The sequence below is a fragment of the Xiphophorus hellerii genome, chromosome 22, assembly GCF_003331165.1.
Source record: "Xiphophorus hellerii strain 12219 chromosome 22, Xiphophorus_hellerii-4.1, whole genome shotgun sequence".
NCBI classification, from domain to species: domain Eukaryota; kingdom Metazoa; phylum Chordata; class Actinopteri; order Cyprinodontiformes; family Poeciliidae; genus Xiphophorus; species Xiphophorus hellerii.
In genome coordinates, this window is record NC_045693.1 from 22,712,873 (window position 1) to 22,727,094 (window position 14,222).

Consider the following 14,222-nt stretch of genomic DNA (forward strand, 5'->3'; position numbering starts at 1 on the left):
CAGCTACATTTTGTTACATTTCTACACCTTCCCTCAGATTATCCTACAGGTATGAAAAACTTTTTCACAGCCTCCAACAAGTTTTCTTCTAGAATGTCCCTTCATTTAAAATCTAATAAAAGATGCAGAAGGAATGCTGAAAGTACTGTATGATAAATAACCATATCATTCAGAAGTAAGCAAAGGAACGTGAGCTGACAAGTAGTTATTCTGTTCTTGACCAGTAGGGGAAGTAGGAGGACGAAGTGGGTTTTATTGTTGTTGTTTTTTTCAGCTTAATACAGAATATGGTAGCGCTTTTTGGTGAATTCATACAAAAAAAAAAAACATCTGTTGTCATGCAGTTCTCTTATGTGTGGTTGAACGTTTTTCTGAAAACAAAAAGCAAACAGACTACGACTAGCGGACTGTCATGTTTTAGAGTGTGTGTGACCCGGGGCTGATCTTGGTTACCATCCTGAGGTCTGGAGACAGGTGCAGAGCACGGCTGCCAAACGGAGCAGCTATCAGTAATGTATGCCTCATTGGTAATAGCAGTGTAACCTTCATGAACACAGTTTTTCTAATGCCAAGAAAAAGTCAGCATACTTAGATTTAGTTAAGTTTTCTCCATTTTGTTTTTCATTAATCAATTACTTTATGTTATTTTGAGCTTGATGTTTAGGATGAAGATTTGGAAGAGAATAAATTGAAATATGACTTTGGAGTAAAGTCGAAAACATTTACTGTTCTTGTAAATTCATTTTAATCTAACTGCATGCTCCCATAAATTATGTGCACACAAAGAGAGTAGTGCAAAAGCCAAAACACACTTTCACACAACTTCAGCATTAACATGGTCAAAATCTGATAATCCTGGGTTTTATTGTGCTTATTTGTTGCAGTATGGATGTACAAAAAAAACTTTTCACACAAGGCACCATTCTGATACTTGAAACACCCAAGAAAACAGCAGTGGAAACTGATAGACTCCAAGGAGAACAACATGCAGTGAAAGGGCCCAGACACACAATCAGTCTGCAATTTCTCAACATCACTCATTTCTATCAGCACCATTTGGCATCATTTCAAAAACTATTTGAACGTAATTGTCCGGGATTAGTGTGCCCTTTCGCCGCGAGTCTCCGACGTGAGATTTGAGAGACTGGCTGAGGGCACACTGAAGGATCCGTGATGGCCTCAATGTCAGAAATGCAGCACCATTAGGATGGTTTCAATGCTAACTTTACCTTGGTCTGCAGAGAAGATGGTGGAGCACAAGAGGTGGCAGGGTCCTATTTTTGGAGGGGCTATCATCAATCCAGAGGCATGGGTCTGAGTGACAGGACAAGTGTTGGGCTGGACCTTCCCCCTCGCTCAGTTGGTGCAGACATTCTTCAGGGTAAGCAGCGTCAGGACACCCCCTCCCTCCAAACACACACACACACATCATGTATCCCTTTCCCTCTCCTCCCCCCTCTACTGAAGCTAAGATGGAGGCAGCACTCTACGTATGGGTGGATTGCACAGGAGGGGTGTGTAGGCGTGGATGTGCAGGCGGGTGTGTGTGTGTGTGTGTGTTTGTGCAGGTGTGAGTACTGGCCGGGGAGCTCAGGCGGCAGACGGTCCGCCAGAAGAACAGCAGATCAGAGCTCTACGAGGGGGCCCTGACTGCTAACCATGGAGCCACAGCACTGAGGGGCCGCCCTCAGATAAAATATAAAAGACAAACAATATCGGATAAATAAACAAGAAAAGAAAAAACTTTAAAAAAAGAAAAAAGACAGAACAATGGTTGCAGAAGAAGTGATCATCACCCTGTCCGGTGGGGCACCGTGGGGCTTTCGTCTGCAGGGAGGCGTGGAGCATCAGAAACCGCTCCAAGTGGCGAAGGTAAGCAGGTGACCCAGAAAAAGGAACCAAAATCTGTTACATTTTGCTTTGCTGGAAAAAAAAATATAAGTTTAAAACTATACCTTGGAGTTTGAATGAAGTCATGTAGCAACAGTAGCTGAGATATATCTGGCACTGATTTAAAGAGCCGTGAAGTGGAACATTGGCTGCTGTGCAGGTTGGTGCTGGGCCTGAACATGAGTCATGATTTGGTTTAAGACGAGGCTTCACGCAGCGGCGGATTGATGATTGATTAGGCAGAGTCTAATCTTGCACTACAGAGTGTTAGTATATTTCACCATTGTACCTTTATTAAAGATTATGCAAAGTTGAACTCATGCTGGCCCAGAACTTAGAACCGGCTTTATATTTATTTGCATGTAATGTGCACTAGAGGTTTCTAACATGAGGTCAAAACTGTAAAGGCAACATCACATATCTGTGCATGAGTCATATTTTATTTGGGAGGTTGCCTGAGGGTTATTTGGAAAATATTAAATGAAATTTGTTTGATTAATGTGATGTACTGGAGAAAATAACATGGATGGGGAGCAAAAAGAATGCTGGTCTTTATTTAAAATTTGATTTGCTAGATTATCCAAAGCAATGCGTCCGTTTTTCTAGAATTTTAAAATCTTTATAAGAAATGTAAAGTTTTCTTGTAAAGTCTTTTAATCTTGGTATACTCAACTCGATCTGAGTTAAGTCTTATTCTAATTTCTTCGAAGTTCCTCCTCTCTAAAAATTCAGAACAGAAATTGCAGAGTGGGTTAGATAAACTTTTATCAAAAGTCACTGGATGAAACTAAAAACACATAGAAACTGTCCTCATTCATGAATGAAAATTGATCCCAATTTATCATTTAACATTAATCCCATAAGCTTGTCATAGTCTTTTTATGAGTGATAGTCCATCTGTAACATATGTAATAAATAAAAATCCATGAATTTATGAAGAAAACCTTTACTTTTGGGTTTAAAATGAAATACTTGATGATGATTATTATTATTGGTCTAACTCAGATAGTGTTTTTTTTTTTTTATTGCGTCTTATATCCTTCTGGCAGGTAATCCTAAAATGTAAGATATATAGATATCCAGACATTCTCTTGGGTGAAGATTTAAAAATATTGCTCCCATTAACCTATTCAAAAACTCCTTACCATTATACTGTAAATATTCTCAATTTGCCTTTCCAAGCATATTTTATAAGGCGTTTCTTGAAATTATTGGCTAATATTGCAGACAGATGACCTTTATGGTAGTGGACAGCTGATTTGACTGACCATCCAAAACCGCCTACTCCTTCACCCCCGCAAGCGATGAGGCACAATCATTGCTTGTCAGGTCTTGTACTATATGGTTTTAAACAGGTGGAGCAGCCTGGAGTTTCAGTATGTCAGAGTTGGGTCTGTGATTGTTAGCCAGCATGCAGGTAATTGTGCGTGTATTTCTAAGACTGAGTGTATTTCTGTGTCGTTTCGTGTGGCGCATGCAAGGAAGCACGCAGGGATATTATGGGTGTTATGATTTGCAACCACAAGGTGACTGACTGAACAAATAACTTGACATCCTGGGCCACAAGTCGGCACAGATCACTTTGAAAGGCTTAGCTAAATGGGGAGGTGGGATTTCATTACAGGCAAACCAGAATAGCTGAACAAAACTAATTAGGGAAGCCAAAGCCTTAGGCCACATTTAAATACAAGATGCTTAGTGAAATAAGTGCTGAATTACTTTTTAAAAATTGTCAAAATTAAAAAAAAAAAAAATCTACAAAGAAACATGTTAGTCAGTTTTCTGTAGGCTATACGCCATGTTCTTCATAGATGTCAGGCACAAATAGCAAAAGAACCCACATGAAGATGGCCGCTGGCACGCATTTCCCTGCCAAAGTGTGTGTGAGTGCTGCCACTCGAGTTATAATTTGTGGCATTTGTCCACAGCAAGACCAGGCTGTCATGCCAGAATCTGTTTCCTGTCAGTCACTGTCAAAAACCAAGCCAGGGCAGAAGCACAGCTCAGGTCAGCCTTTTATTTTCAATCTCAGCTGTGAAAACCTAGAAATCCTGGGGAAATAATAACCTTTTCAATCTTTTGTCTTTTACCTTGACAAAAGACAGAAACATTGTCATGTGACAGAAACATTGGTCCTTCAAACCAAATCCTTACACCTTAGAATTGTCCTAGAGTGACTTTAAGTAAAACTGAAAACATACTGGGAAATCCATCCACATCTGCACACAGTACAAATGTTTAATCATTTGACTATAATGAGAAGATTTGTTTTGGACAAATAAAAGAGCGTGCTTATGTTCTTCTGGTTTGTATTCAGATGTTTTATGTAGACTTCATGTCAGATACTTGAACGTGTTTTAAGAGAGTTACCCCAGACTTATCCCTTAAATACAAAAAAAGCCACATTTGCTTGTAATCAATCAAACTTCAAGATCTGTATAACATCCTTCCTCGTTTACAGGTGCGTAAACGTAGCAAGGCCTGCCGGGCTGGGCTGCGGGAGGCGGATGAGCTGGTAGCTATCAACGAACAACCATGTGGATCTCTTTCCCATGCCCAGGCCATGAACCTCATTGACAGCTCCCCTGGGATACTGAACATCCTAGTCAGAAGGTAATGGTGTACCAACACTCTAAATGATGGGTGACAATGGACATCTTTTTAATGTTGCCAACAACTTGTCCTATTTAGCCCAGTAAAATGTGTATTGAAAACTAGGCTTGCTTTAGCCAGTACACACTGTCCTAAACAAGAACACATTTGATCAACTGCAACCACTTTTTAAATAGTTTACATTTAGATGTCAGTGAACATTTTTGTGATGATGTTTTTCACTTTGAGCCTCACCTTGTTGTTCTTTCTGTGCCTAATTAATACAGAACATTATCATGCAGTTCAGAACCCGTAAAGAAAAAAAGCCATATATCTCTGAAAACATCAGCAAAAATCACTAAGGCATTCAAATATTACTGTTGCCTGTACTGAGATTTTAAAAAGTGAGCCTCCATTACCAGACCACTTGGCTAACAACTTTAATTGTTCACAGGGCGCCTGCTGCTTTTCAATCTGTTGTCCTTGTCACCCGTGCCCCGTCTCCACGGATAGATAAAGAGTACCGTGCTGCTCTAAAAGCCATGTCCCCAACCCAACCCCACCACGCGCCTGTCCGCGAGGTCCACCGTAGTCGCTCCTCCTTGACCAGTGGATTAACTTCCCCACCTGGCAGCGAAGCTTATTACGGGGAGACAGATAGTGACGCAGATGTGGCGGGTTATGAGAGGCAACGGCGGCAGAAACGCAGAAGCCCCAGCAACTCCAACTCCGGGAAACCATCCGGAAGGACATCTCCCGAAGGAGGGGAGACGTCGGAGATGAGTGGCTATGACAGTGCTCCAGATGCCCAGGCTTTCCCTCGTTCACTGGAAGGACGTGGAGGAAATGGAGATGAAGGAGGCAACCTACCTGGGGTCACAAGAAAAGAGGTTGTTTACAAACCGCCAGGTCCAGGAATGTGGTCCTCCCAGACGTCCACTGAAACTTCCTCGATCATCTCCTCAGCAGATGACCAGGGGCCACGGGATGGAGGACAGGAGGAAGACAGTGGTTTTCTAGAGCTGGCCAATGTGCCGCTGGTGTCCCCAGAGAGGGCAAAGGAGGCTCTGATGTTGGGTTCTCGCAGTCAGCTTGTGCCCATGGTGGGTCCTGTGAATAAACCCATTGATGAGGAACTTACGACAACCTACATGGAAAAGGCTAAGCAAGCTAGTAAGTAAAGTTGAGGAGGGCCACTGGAGTAGACTTGCACTCCAAGCTAGATCAAGAAGTCATAATCAGATACTATCAGCATATTTCTTTTTTTTTTACCTCCACTCTTTAAACTTTACCTGAGAATCTCCAGGTAATGAAAAGATTCAACCTTCTTCTATCGTGGAAAAGAGTAATAAAAGTTAATCTAACCTGTTAAACAAAATATAGACACTATAGTTTACTATATTTATCTCAAGTTATGTCTTTACAAAAAACAGCAATCAATCTGTGAGCACTGAAAAGCCTCTGCAGCTGCTTTCAGGAGTCAAGTGGCAATGCGAAGAGCCATATTTTTCCTACTCTTAGGTTAGGATTTCTAAAATGGAGCTAAACATATGAAAGAAAAGATGAAACAAATAATTTCTCCAACTTTGTTGCAAATGTCAACATTTAAGTTGGTGACAGGGCATAATAAAATATAGCTGAAGAAAATCTGCTCAAATTGTCCATCCATAGAAATAAGCCATTAACAACTGAGCTGCGCAATCAGTTGTTCTTAAGAACTTAAATGAATTTACTCTGAGAAATCCCTTAAGTCATCGCAAGGTTCAGGTTTAAATATAATGTCCTACCTTAGCCAAGACAAATTAAGAATACTATTCAAATGACAATTACTTCTAAGGAAGCAGAATAAGGTTGCTAATGATTGTTATTATTACAGTGCCAAGTTAAACCATATGTGGGCCTTGTCCGTTAATGTTCACATCACCGTAATTCATGTTTTTCCCACATAGATGTCAGAGTGTATGAGTGTAATAATGTGCAAATTTATCTTTCCCCAGCTAAATTGGGGAGTTTAAGACCTGTCTGGAATTTTTTCCAGAAGTTCTTCCTTGGCAAGTCCAGAGATAGACACCTGATAAAGGCATTTTGGTCAGGACAGTTTTAGATACTTACACCAGAGTCAGTTATGAGTTTGAAGGTTAAATCTTTTTGAGATTTATTACACTTATGTTACACAAATCTGATGTTCCTAATATTTATACTTTTATATTCTGCAGAACTGAATCGAGGGGACACACTTCAGGACAAGCAAGTAAAGGAAGCCAAGAGCAAGTGTCGGACAATTGCATCTTTGCTGACAGATGCTCCGAACCCTCACTCCAAAGGAGTGTTGATGTTCAAGAAAAGAAGACAGCGCTCAAAAAAATACACCTTGACAAGCTTTGGGAGTGTAGATGAGGACAGGTTTCAGGACTCACAAGAGGATGACGGGGTGTTTCCTGGCAGCGAATCTGAGTTTGATGAGGAGGGCTTCTCTGGAGCTCCAGACCCAACTTGGGATAGCGACTACCTGGATAAGCTGGAAAAGAGGGCGACGGCAGGCACAGAAGGTCGTGAGGTTGGAGCAGAAAACGCTTTGAATCCTGGTTTGAGTGACACTGTCGGAAAGGGTGCTCAGTTGTTTGAGCAGCAAAGAAAAAGAGTGGATGAACTTGCAAAGAAAGGAGAAGCAGCACATTCTCATTCACCCCTTGAATCTCAAGTACAGGAGCATTGTCAGATGCATCCATTGCATCTTGAAATTCCTGTACAAGTACAACCAACACAAGGACCTCAACAGTCACCATCTGGTCCTACACCTGCACAGGTAATTCAGCCTCAAATTGTTAATTCCCCCCATGCAGTACCTCATGGGAACTTAACTAGTTCTACAGTGAGTGCAGTTAGCATGGTGATGGCACCTCCTCCTGTAGCACCCAAGCCAGCCACAGCCTTAGTTACGGTTCTGAGCAGTTCTGCACCCCCTCCTGAAACCCCGTTGCCTGAACTGCCTGCAAGCAATGTTCTAAACAGAACGGCACGTCCTTTTACCCCTGGCTTCATCAGCATTCGAGCCGCAACTGCTCCTGTAACGTTTCGACCAGCTGTCTCAAAGAAGACACAGCGACCTGCCTCAGCAGCTGTTGTGACCCCACCATTTTCCACTGCTTCTGAAGTAGCCAATAATACAACACCTGTAACATCACAGCAACCCCCTGGTCCTCCACCAGTGGTTCCCCCGCCATACTCCTTTCCTAAAGCTTTCCTACCCCTGACACCAGAAGCTCCTGTTACTATTCACACTCCTGCTCTTTCTGCCCCTTTTGAAACAATGCAGTCATCACCAGGATTAAGTGGTGTTCATCATTCTCCATTTTCAACTATGACCCCAGTGTCTATGCCTTCAGTACCTAGACCCCCACAAACAGCATCTGTTCCTTTTCCTCTTTTGTCCCAAATTAATGGCTCAGCTGATCCTATTGCCTCAGGACCTCCACTCCAAGTGCCAGCAGCTCAGCCACCAGCTCCACAAGTTTCCATACCATCAGTTACTCAAGAATCTGCATTCACAAAGCCTGAAGCTGTAGTCGCAACCCCTGTTCCTGGTCCGACAGGTCGTACAGGAATCTTACTTGAAGCAAGACGGCGTAGTGGCAAACCTAAACCTATGTTTAATGTACCAGAAGTGGCAAAGAAATCCCCAAATCCTGACTTATTATCATTGGTTCAGAACCTAGATGAACGGTCTACCAGACACAAATATGGCCAAACAACTGCTGACGACGTCTATGAAGAGGAGGAAAGTGATGAGGCTGGCACAGGAAGGACGCCACCCCCAGTTGCACCAAAACCTCGGGTCATTCATGAGACCCCACAGATTCTTCAAGCTGGGGGCAAAGGGGCTCAATTGTTTGCTAAAAGACAGAGCCGCATGGGTATGTATGTAGTTGACACCCCGTCTGAGACCCCTTATCAGCCGGATGTGGCCATGCAAATTACATCTCAACAGTTTGACTCCTCTGTCAATTCTTCCCATCCCTCTCAGTGGAAATACTCTCCAAACGTCCGTGCACCTCCGCCTATCGGATACAACCCGCTGTTAGCCCCTTCTCTTCCCACAGGCCCTCAGAAAGATACAAGCAACCCAGACAACAAGGCAAGAGGAAGCTCCCAAAAGGAAGGCATCAAGGCCGTGGATTTCATGAAGAGGCAGCCTTATCAGCTCAACTCTGCCATGTTCCAGTATGGAGGCAGTGTCACCAATCTGTCAGCCATGCCTTCATACCAGGCCCAGCAGAACAACTATACAACAACAATGGTGGGAAGCTCACTGACCTCACCTCGGCAAATACCCCTCAAAACAGCCCGTGTCTATGAAATCAAGCGCTTCTCTACCCCAACACCTATGTCAGCTCCAACTATCACACCTAAAGTCATTGCTCCTCGCTCAGCTACTACTCTTGGAGAACGTTTGACTCGTTCAGGCATGACATCCCCACCTCCTGTTGCCTTTGCTCCAGCTTCAGCTCCACTCCAGTCAGTCTGTACTTCGAAACCAGTTTTTTCTTCCTCCCAACCGACACGGCTACCCAACCTGCCAAAGTTCTCTGCCACCCCTATTCCATGCCCTGTACCTCCTTCGGTCCCCACACCTTACACTCCAGCCTCATACTCCAGTGGGCTGCAGACAGCCAAGCAGTTTCAGAGTGCTCCAGAACTTAGCATTCTTGCATCTCTGCCCCCACTGAAAAACAACCCGGTTCAGGCCCCCAAACCACATTTTGTTGCCACTAGGGGTGGTGCGCAGCCCCATGTCTGGAGACCAGGAGCATTTTAAAATGGCAACACACCTGTGGGGTTAGTAATTATCAACATGAAACCTATTAGTATCAACTGTCATAACTGCTTCTTTGTTTAGTCACAGCACATTTTTTCCTTTTAAATAACAAAAGGAAAGTTTTTGCTGGCTGCACAAACAAAGATAAGGATTTTGAGGATACTAATTTTGGAATTCTTTTAACATTTTACAATATGTTGAAATACCAAGGTATTAAAAATGTATTTCCTATCTGGTAAAGAACAAAATATTAGGCAATGTTTTACCAAAAGAAATGATTTTATTATGAAGTTCAAAAATCTTCAAATCAACAAATACCTATGTTCAAAATACTGCATTTTTCATATACCTTTGCTTTTGACATATAACTTGATACTAATGGGGTAAAGCAGTACCCTGGACCTAGTTTTGATTAGGTATTTGCAGGCTTATGCCTTTCGTTTAGACGGAATATAAACCCTAATGCTCACTTTAGCCTGGAAGGAAAGATTTCTCATTTGCACAGGTCACATTATGTGAGCACAGTTAGAGCAATACTTGTCACTTGGCTAATTTTAGATGCCATTCAGGTACAACACAGCTCCAACTATCATTGGATAGTTGGAGCTTTGCAATGTGGTTGTTTGCAGATATATGTACATTGTTAAATTTTATTAAACAAATTCTAAATATGAAGGATGTGTATTTTACTTTATTTTTAGTCTTAGAGGAATTAATGGGAAGTTGACGCTGTTCAATTTTGTAAAAAGGCTTAAGGAATGAGAGCAGCTGTGACGAGACAAGAGGGCGATACATGTAATGGAGTCTTAGGTAGATCGTTGTCCATTTGTCTGAAATGGACGTGGTCACATCTTTTAAAATTAAGGCTTCTGACTCATTACATGCAGACTAAAATCTCACAGACTGTAGATGTGAACAGGATGGCCAGGGAAGTATGATCAGGTAAATTTGTGGTGGAGCTTAAAGAACTGATGGATGGAAGACAGAGGCTTTATTGGCATCTTTTTTCCCACAATAGTTGTGACAAAAAGCTGAAGTGTAATGGAAATGTACCTTGAAACCGATGTTTTGATGGAAGCAAGTAAGGCATATCTACAATTGTTTGTTCTGCTTTTATTTTTTATTTTTTACTAATGTTAGATATAATTTCTAATGAATGCTTGCATTTATAATACAACGGCTAAAGATACTAAAATTTTGCATATAGTTATGTTGAGGTGTAAAATATGTTATTCAAGCAGCTGGATAGTTAGATTAGGTGTGAAACTGTTTGTCATTTTTGCTGAGTTAGAATTTATACTGAGTAAGATAAGGCAAATATTTTGGAGAAATAAAGTTAGATTTGAAAGAACTTTGGTTGTCTGAAATGTCTGATTTCACACCACTCTCTGTTGTTCTGTATATGAGCTTACATTCAGCTTGCTTTTGGTCCCTAGACATAAATTTTACTGTACTGTATCAACACAGTTCTTAACTTGAATAAAAAAAAATGCTACAGAAGAATTAAAGAAAAAATAACAACATTTGGCTAAGCTTATAAGAACAAAAAAGGACTTGATCCTTAACAACAACACATATGAAATTAAAATTAGTGTTCAGACATAAAATTACAAATACAACTAATGACTTTGAGACATGTATTTATCAGTTTAACAGTGACTGAAAAGGAAATAAATGCCATAGCAGTTTTTAAAAGGCAATGTATATCCATGCAGTATTTGAACATGATATACAATCTTCACATAAAAATATGAACTGTACTCTCTCTATCCTTAAAAGAGCAAAGGATTAGTGTCCATTTGGAGATATTGGGAGAAAGTTAAATGTGGTGGTGTGTCCTGGTCAGATCAGCCTTCAGTCCCAGAATGGGGATCTGGAAGCCAACATAGCCACTTTAAAATAACCTCTGATGCAGGTTTATGAACTTCTGGGGGCCAGTGATCAGGGAGGTATTCAAACACCTATAAAACATTCAAACAGGGGCGTGCTGTGGTGGCGCAGGGGGTTAGCACGCCCCACGTTTGGAGGCCTTAGTCCTCGACGCGGACGTCGCGGGTTCGACTCCCGGTCCCGACGACCTTTGCCGCATGTCTTCCCCCCTCTCCTCACCCTCCTTCCTGTCTGCCTACTGTGGAAAAAATACGAGCCACTAGCGCCGCAAAAACTCTTCGGAGAAAAAAAAAAGTGAAAAAAAAAACAAACAAAAAAAACATTCAAACAGTCACAGAAATAAATACAAACTCGCATCAGAAATGTCTCAGTCACGCAGAAGGTTTGAAATCTGAAACTCCTCGAAGACGAGATAAGAACTGCACATCCATACCGCCCTCTACAGGAAATAATGTGGAACAACAACTGACCTCAACCATCAAGCAATCTGGCTTTAAAACTCACAGCTGGCTCATAAAATTCAATATCACAATTTTATTGGAGCACCTTTTATCGTTTGCCAGCATAATTTTCACAAGTCTTTTCAACAAGTCAGAACATTTATTACAGCACGGAGTTGCATTAATTCTTAATGCAATAACAGGAGAGCTGGACCTCCACTATGTCCTGTGGTGGGACTGAGGTTCTGATTCCTTTGAGATAGATTGATTACTGAAAATTAAGCCCAGTGATCCCTAAGCCGACCTTTCACCATCTAGGCCTCATGGTTAATATCGTCTTCGTAGAAAATATAAAACATTGAACAGAAAAACCTGATCTCTCAATATAATTGTACCTAATGAATTATATCGTAAAAAATAACTTGTTCTGACACAAATAGCAAATCAGACAATCACAAAATGCATCAGACAACCATCTCTGAATGCACAATAAATTGCATTTTAACGCAATTTAACTGACTAAAACGTCTGTCCCTTTAAAACCACGGTGTACCCATCCATCAAGGACTTTTAGGGTTCTACATGTGACAATAATCTCCTGTATTCCTCATGAGCCATAACTGAAGGGTACGCATCACAATCACAGAAGTAAATCTTACAGAAAATCGCTGGGCTCACCTGAAAACGCCTCTGAAAAAGAGAAGTGATTTGAGACTAAAAGGTTTGAAGAAACCTTAACAGGTAGAGTGACCAAATATTGTCTTGTCAAGGCATGCGAAGCTGAGAAACTCCAAACAAAGAGGTACCGAATGAATCAAAGATAATACCATCATAAAAGGCGTTCCTGTTCAGAGTGCACATCAATGCAACTGACCAATTGCAATTGTTTTGCCCTGATTTCTAGTTTGATTTTATGGGTATATTTCACATTACATAAAATTATATACATACAGTACAGACCAAAAGTTTGTGTCCAAACTTTTGGTCTGTACTGTATGTATGTATGGTGATTTAAACTGACTTATTATTTTTTTTCATAAAAACAAACACTACTGTGACCATTATTTAATACATTTGTATTTCAAAGAAAACTGTCTTACACATACAACTTGGAATGTCATCATAGAAAAAGTAGTGAGTAATTCCTTTCAGTCATTTATTTTCTTTCTAATGTGAACTGCAGCCACTGCGTGGTGCTGTGGCACCAGACAGATGCACTCTCCCCTGCCATTTACATTCACACTGTGCCTAATAATAGAGTTGTCAAAATCCAAACCAAATACTATTTATGCATGAGGGAAATTACATGGCTATAATGAATTAAGTGCTAATGTAACAGCCAAAATTAAACTGAGCAAGAAATACAACTGGATCATGTTTTTGGGGAAGCTCATTTTGAAAATAGCACACTTTGTAGTTTCTATGGGTAGACTCAATATGTATTATTATTTTTCTTCATATATATATATATAGACCTTGTTTTCTACATTGGCTTTCGAAAGTATTGCTTTTAATGTTATTATGCCTACACAACCACTAACGTCAGTGTATTTTATTAAAATGTTATGTGACACACCGACACAAAGCAGCAAACTATGTTGCAATTGAAGGGAAGTCCTGCAAGTTCCTCAAGACGCATTGAAGTTTGTGGTTGTATGCATTTCATGGATGTTTTGTGCAGCATCAATTTCAACTTAAAAAACCAAGTATGTAGAATCAATCCATCCATCAGTAGTACGTTTTTCCAGAAGTTTTCCCGGCAGTTCTCAGGCAAAAGGTAGGGTCCACCCTGGACAGGTCACCAGTCCATCGCGGAGACACTTTGGGACACACGGGACAAACAACCACTCATGTACACAATCATACCAAAGGACAATTTAGAGACCAAATGACCTAAAAGTAATGTTTTTGGACTATGCGATGAAGCCAGAGTGTCTGGGGAGAACCCATGACATGGAGAACATTCAAACTCCATGCAGGACGACCCTAGACTGGGACTCTGGAGGTGTGTTGCTGCAAGGCAACACTGTGCAACTGCACCACCGTGGATATAAGATATAAGATACATCTACTACTTTTTTAAACTTTTTTTTCAGGACTCTTTTTCTACATCTCTGATTTATATTGCGATTGAAAGTTATTGAGCTTGTGATGTTGGATGTCAGTATTATTCCACAATTACCTATGACTGTTAAGGACATGAGCAGTCCTTTGAAACTCAAACTGATTTGGCCTTCATGTGTATCCACACATGTTCTTAACCTTTGACTTGCTCTCTCTGCACTCACTCTTAGACCCCTCCTGTTTTCTCCATGTCTTTCTTCGCACCCCAAACACGCTTGAGAGTCCCCCTGAGGCTCTGAAGTCCTGTTCCCCTCGTTCTCCGCAGCTAAATATAGGCTGCGGAGCCATCTGCAAGAATGATTTTGTTCCTTTAATATCGCCATCAGCGATTTCGACCGGCCAAGAGAGACTTCTCCACCCCGGCTTAATGACCCCCTTTCCATTCCGTATTCACACTCCTAACCTCAGCCTCCTCCTCCCCGTCTTGACATCAACACTCCTACCGCACCCCCCTGCAAATCCCCACCAAT

At 41.4% G+C, this 14,222-nt stretch overlaps 1 protein-coding gene across 1 annotated transcript; it reads left to right on the forward strand.

Annotated features, from left to right (window-relative positions):
* The first annotated feature begins 1,183 nt into the window (after positions 1-1,183).
* On the forward strand, positions 1,184-10,649 carry synpo2la (synaptopodin 2-like a). Its single transcript, XM_032553941.1, has 4 exons — positions 1,184-1,872; positions 4,352-4,503; positions 4,937-5,655; positions 6,699-10,649. Exons 1-4 carry the CDS (start codon positions 1,771-1,773, stop codon positions 9,296-9,298), a joined length of 3,573 nt encoding a protein of 1,190 aa, XP_032409832.1. The 5' UTR covers positions 1,184-1,770; the 3' UTR covers positions 9,299-10,649.
* Positions 10,650-14,222: the final 3,573 nt, after the last annotated feature.

Coding starts and splice junctions, on each gene's coding strand:
- synpo2la (XM_032553941.1), top strand. CDS start 1,771: ATGGTTGCAGAAGAAGTGATCATCACCCTGTCCGGTGGGGCACCGTGG. Junction 4,504..4,936: donor CTGAACATCCTAGTCAGAAG/GTAATGGTGTAC, acceptor AATTGTTCACAG/GGCGCCTGCTGCTTTTCAAT. Junction 5,656..6,698: donor GGAAAAGGCTAAGCAAGCTA/GTAAGTAAAGTT, acceptor TATATTCTGCAG/AACTGAATCGAGGGGACACA.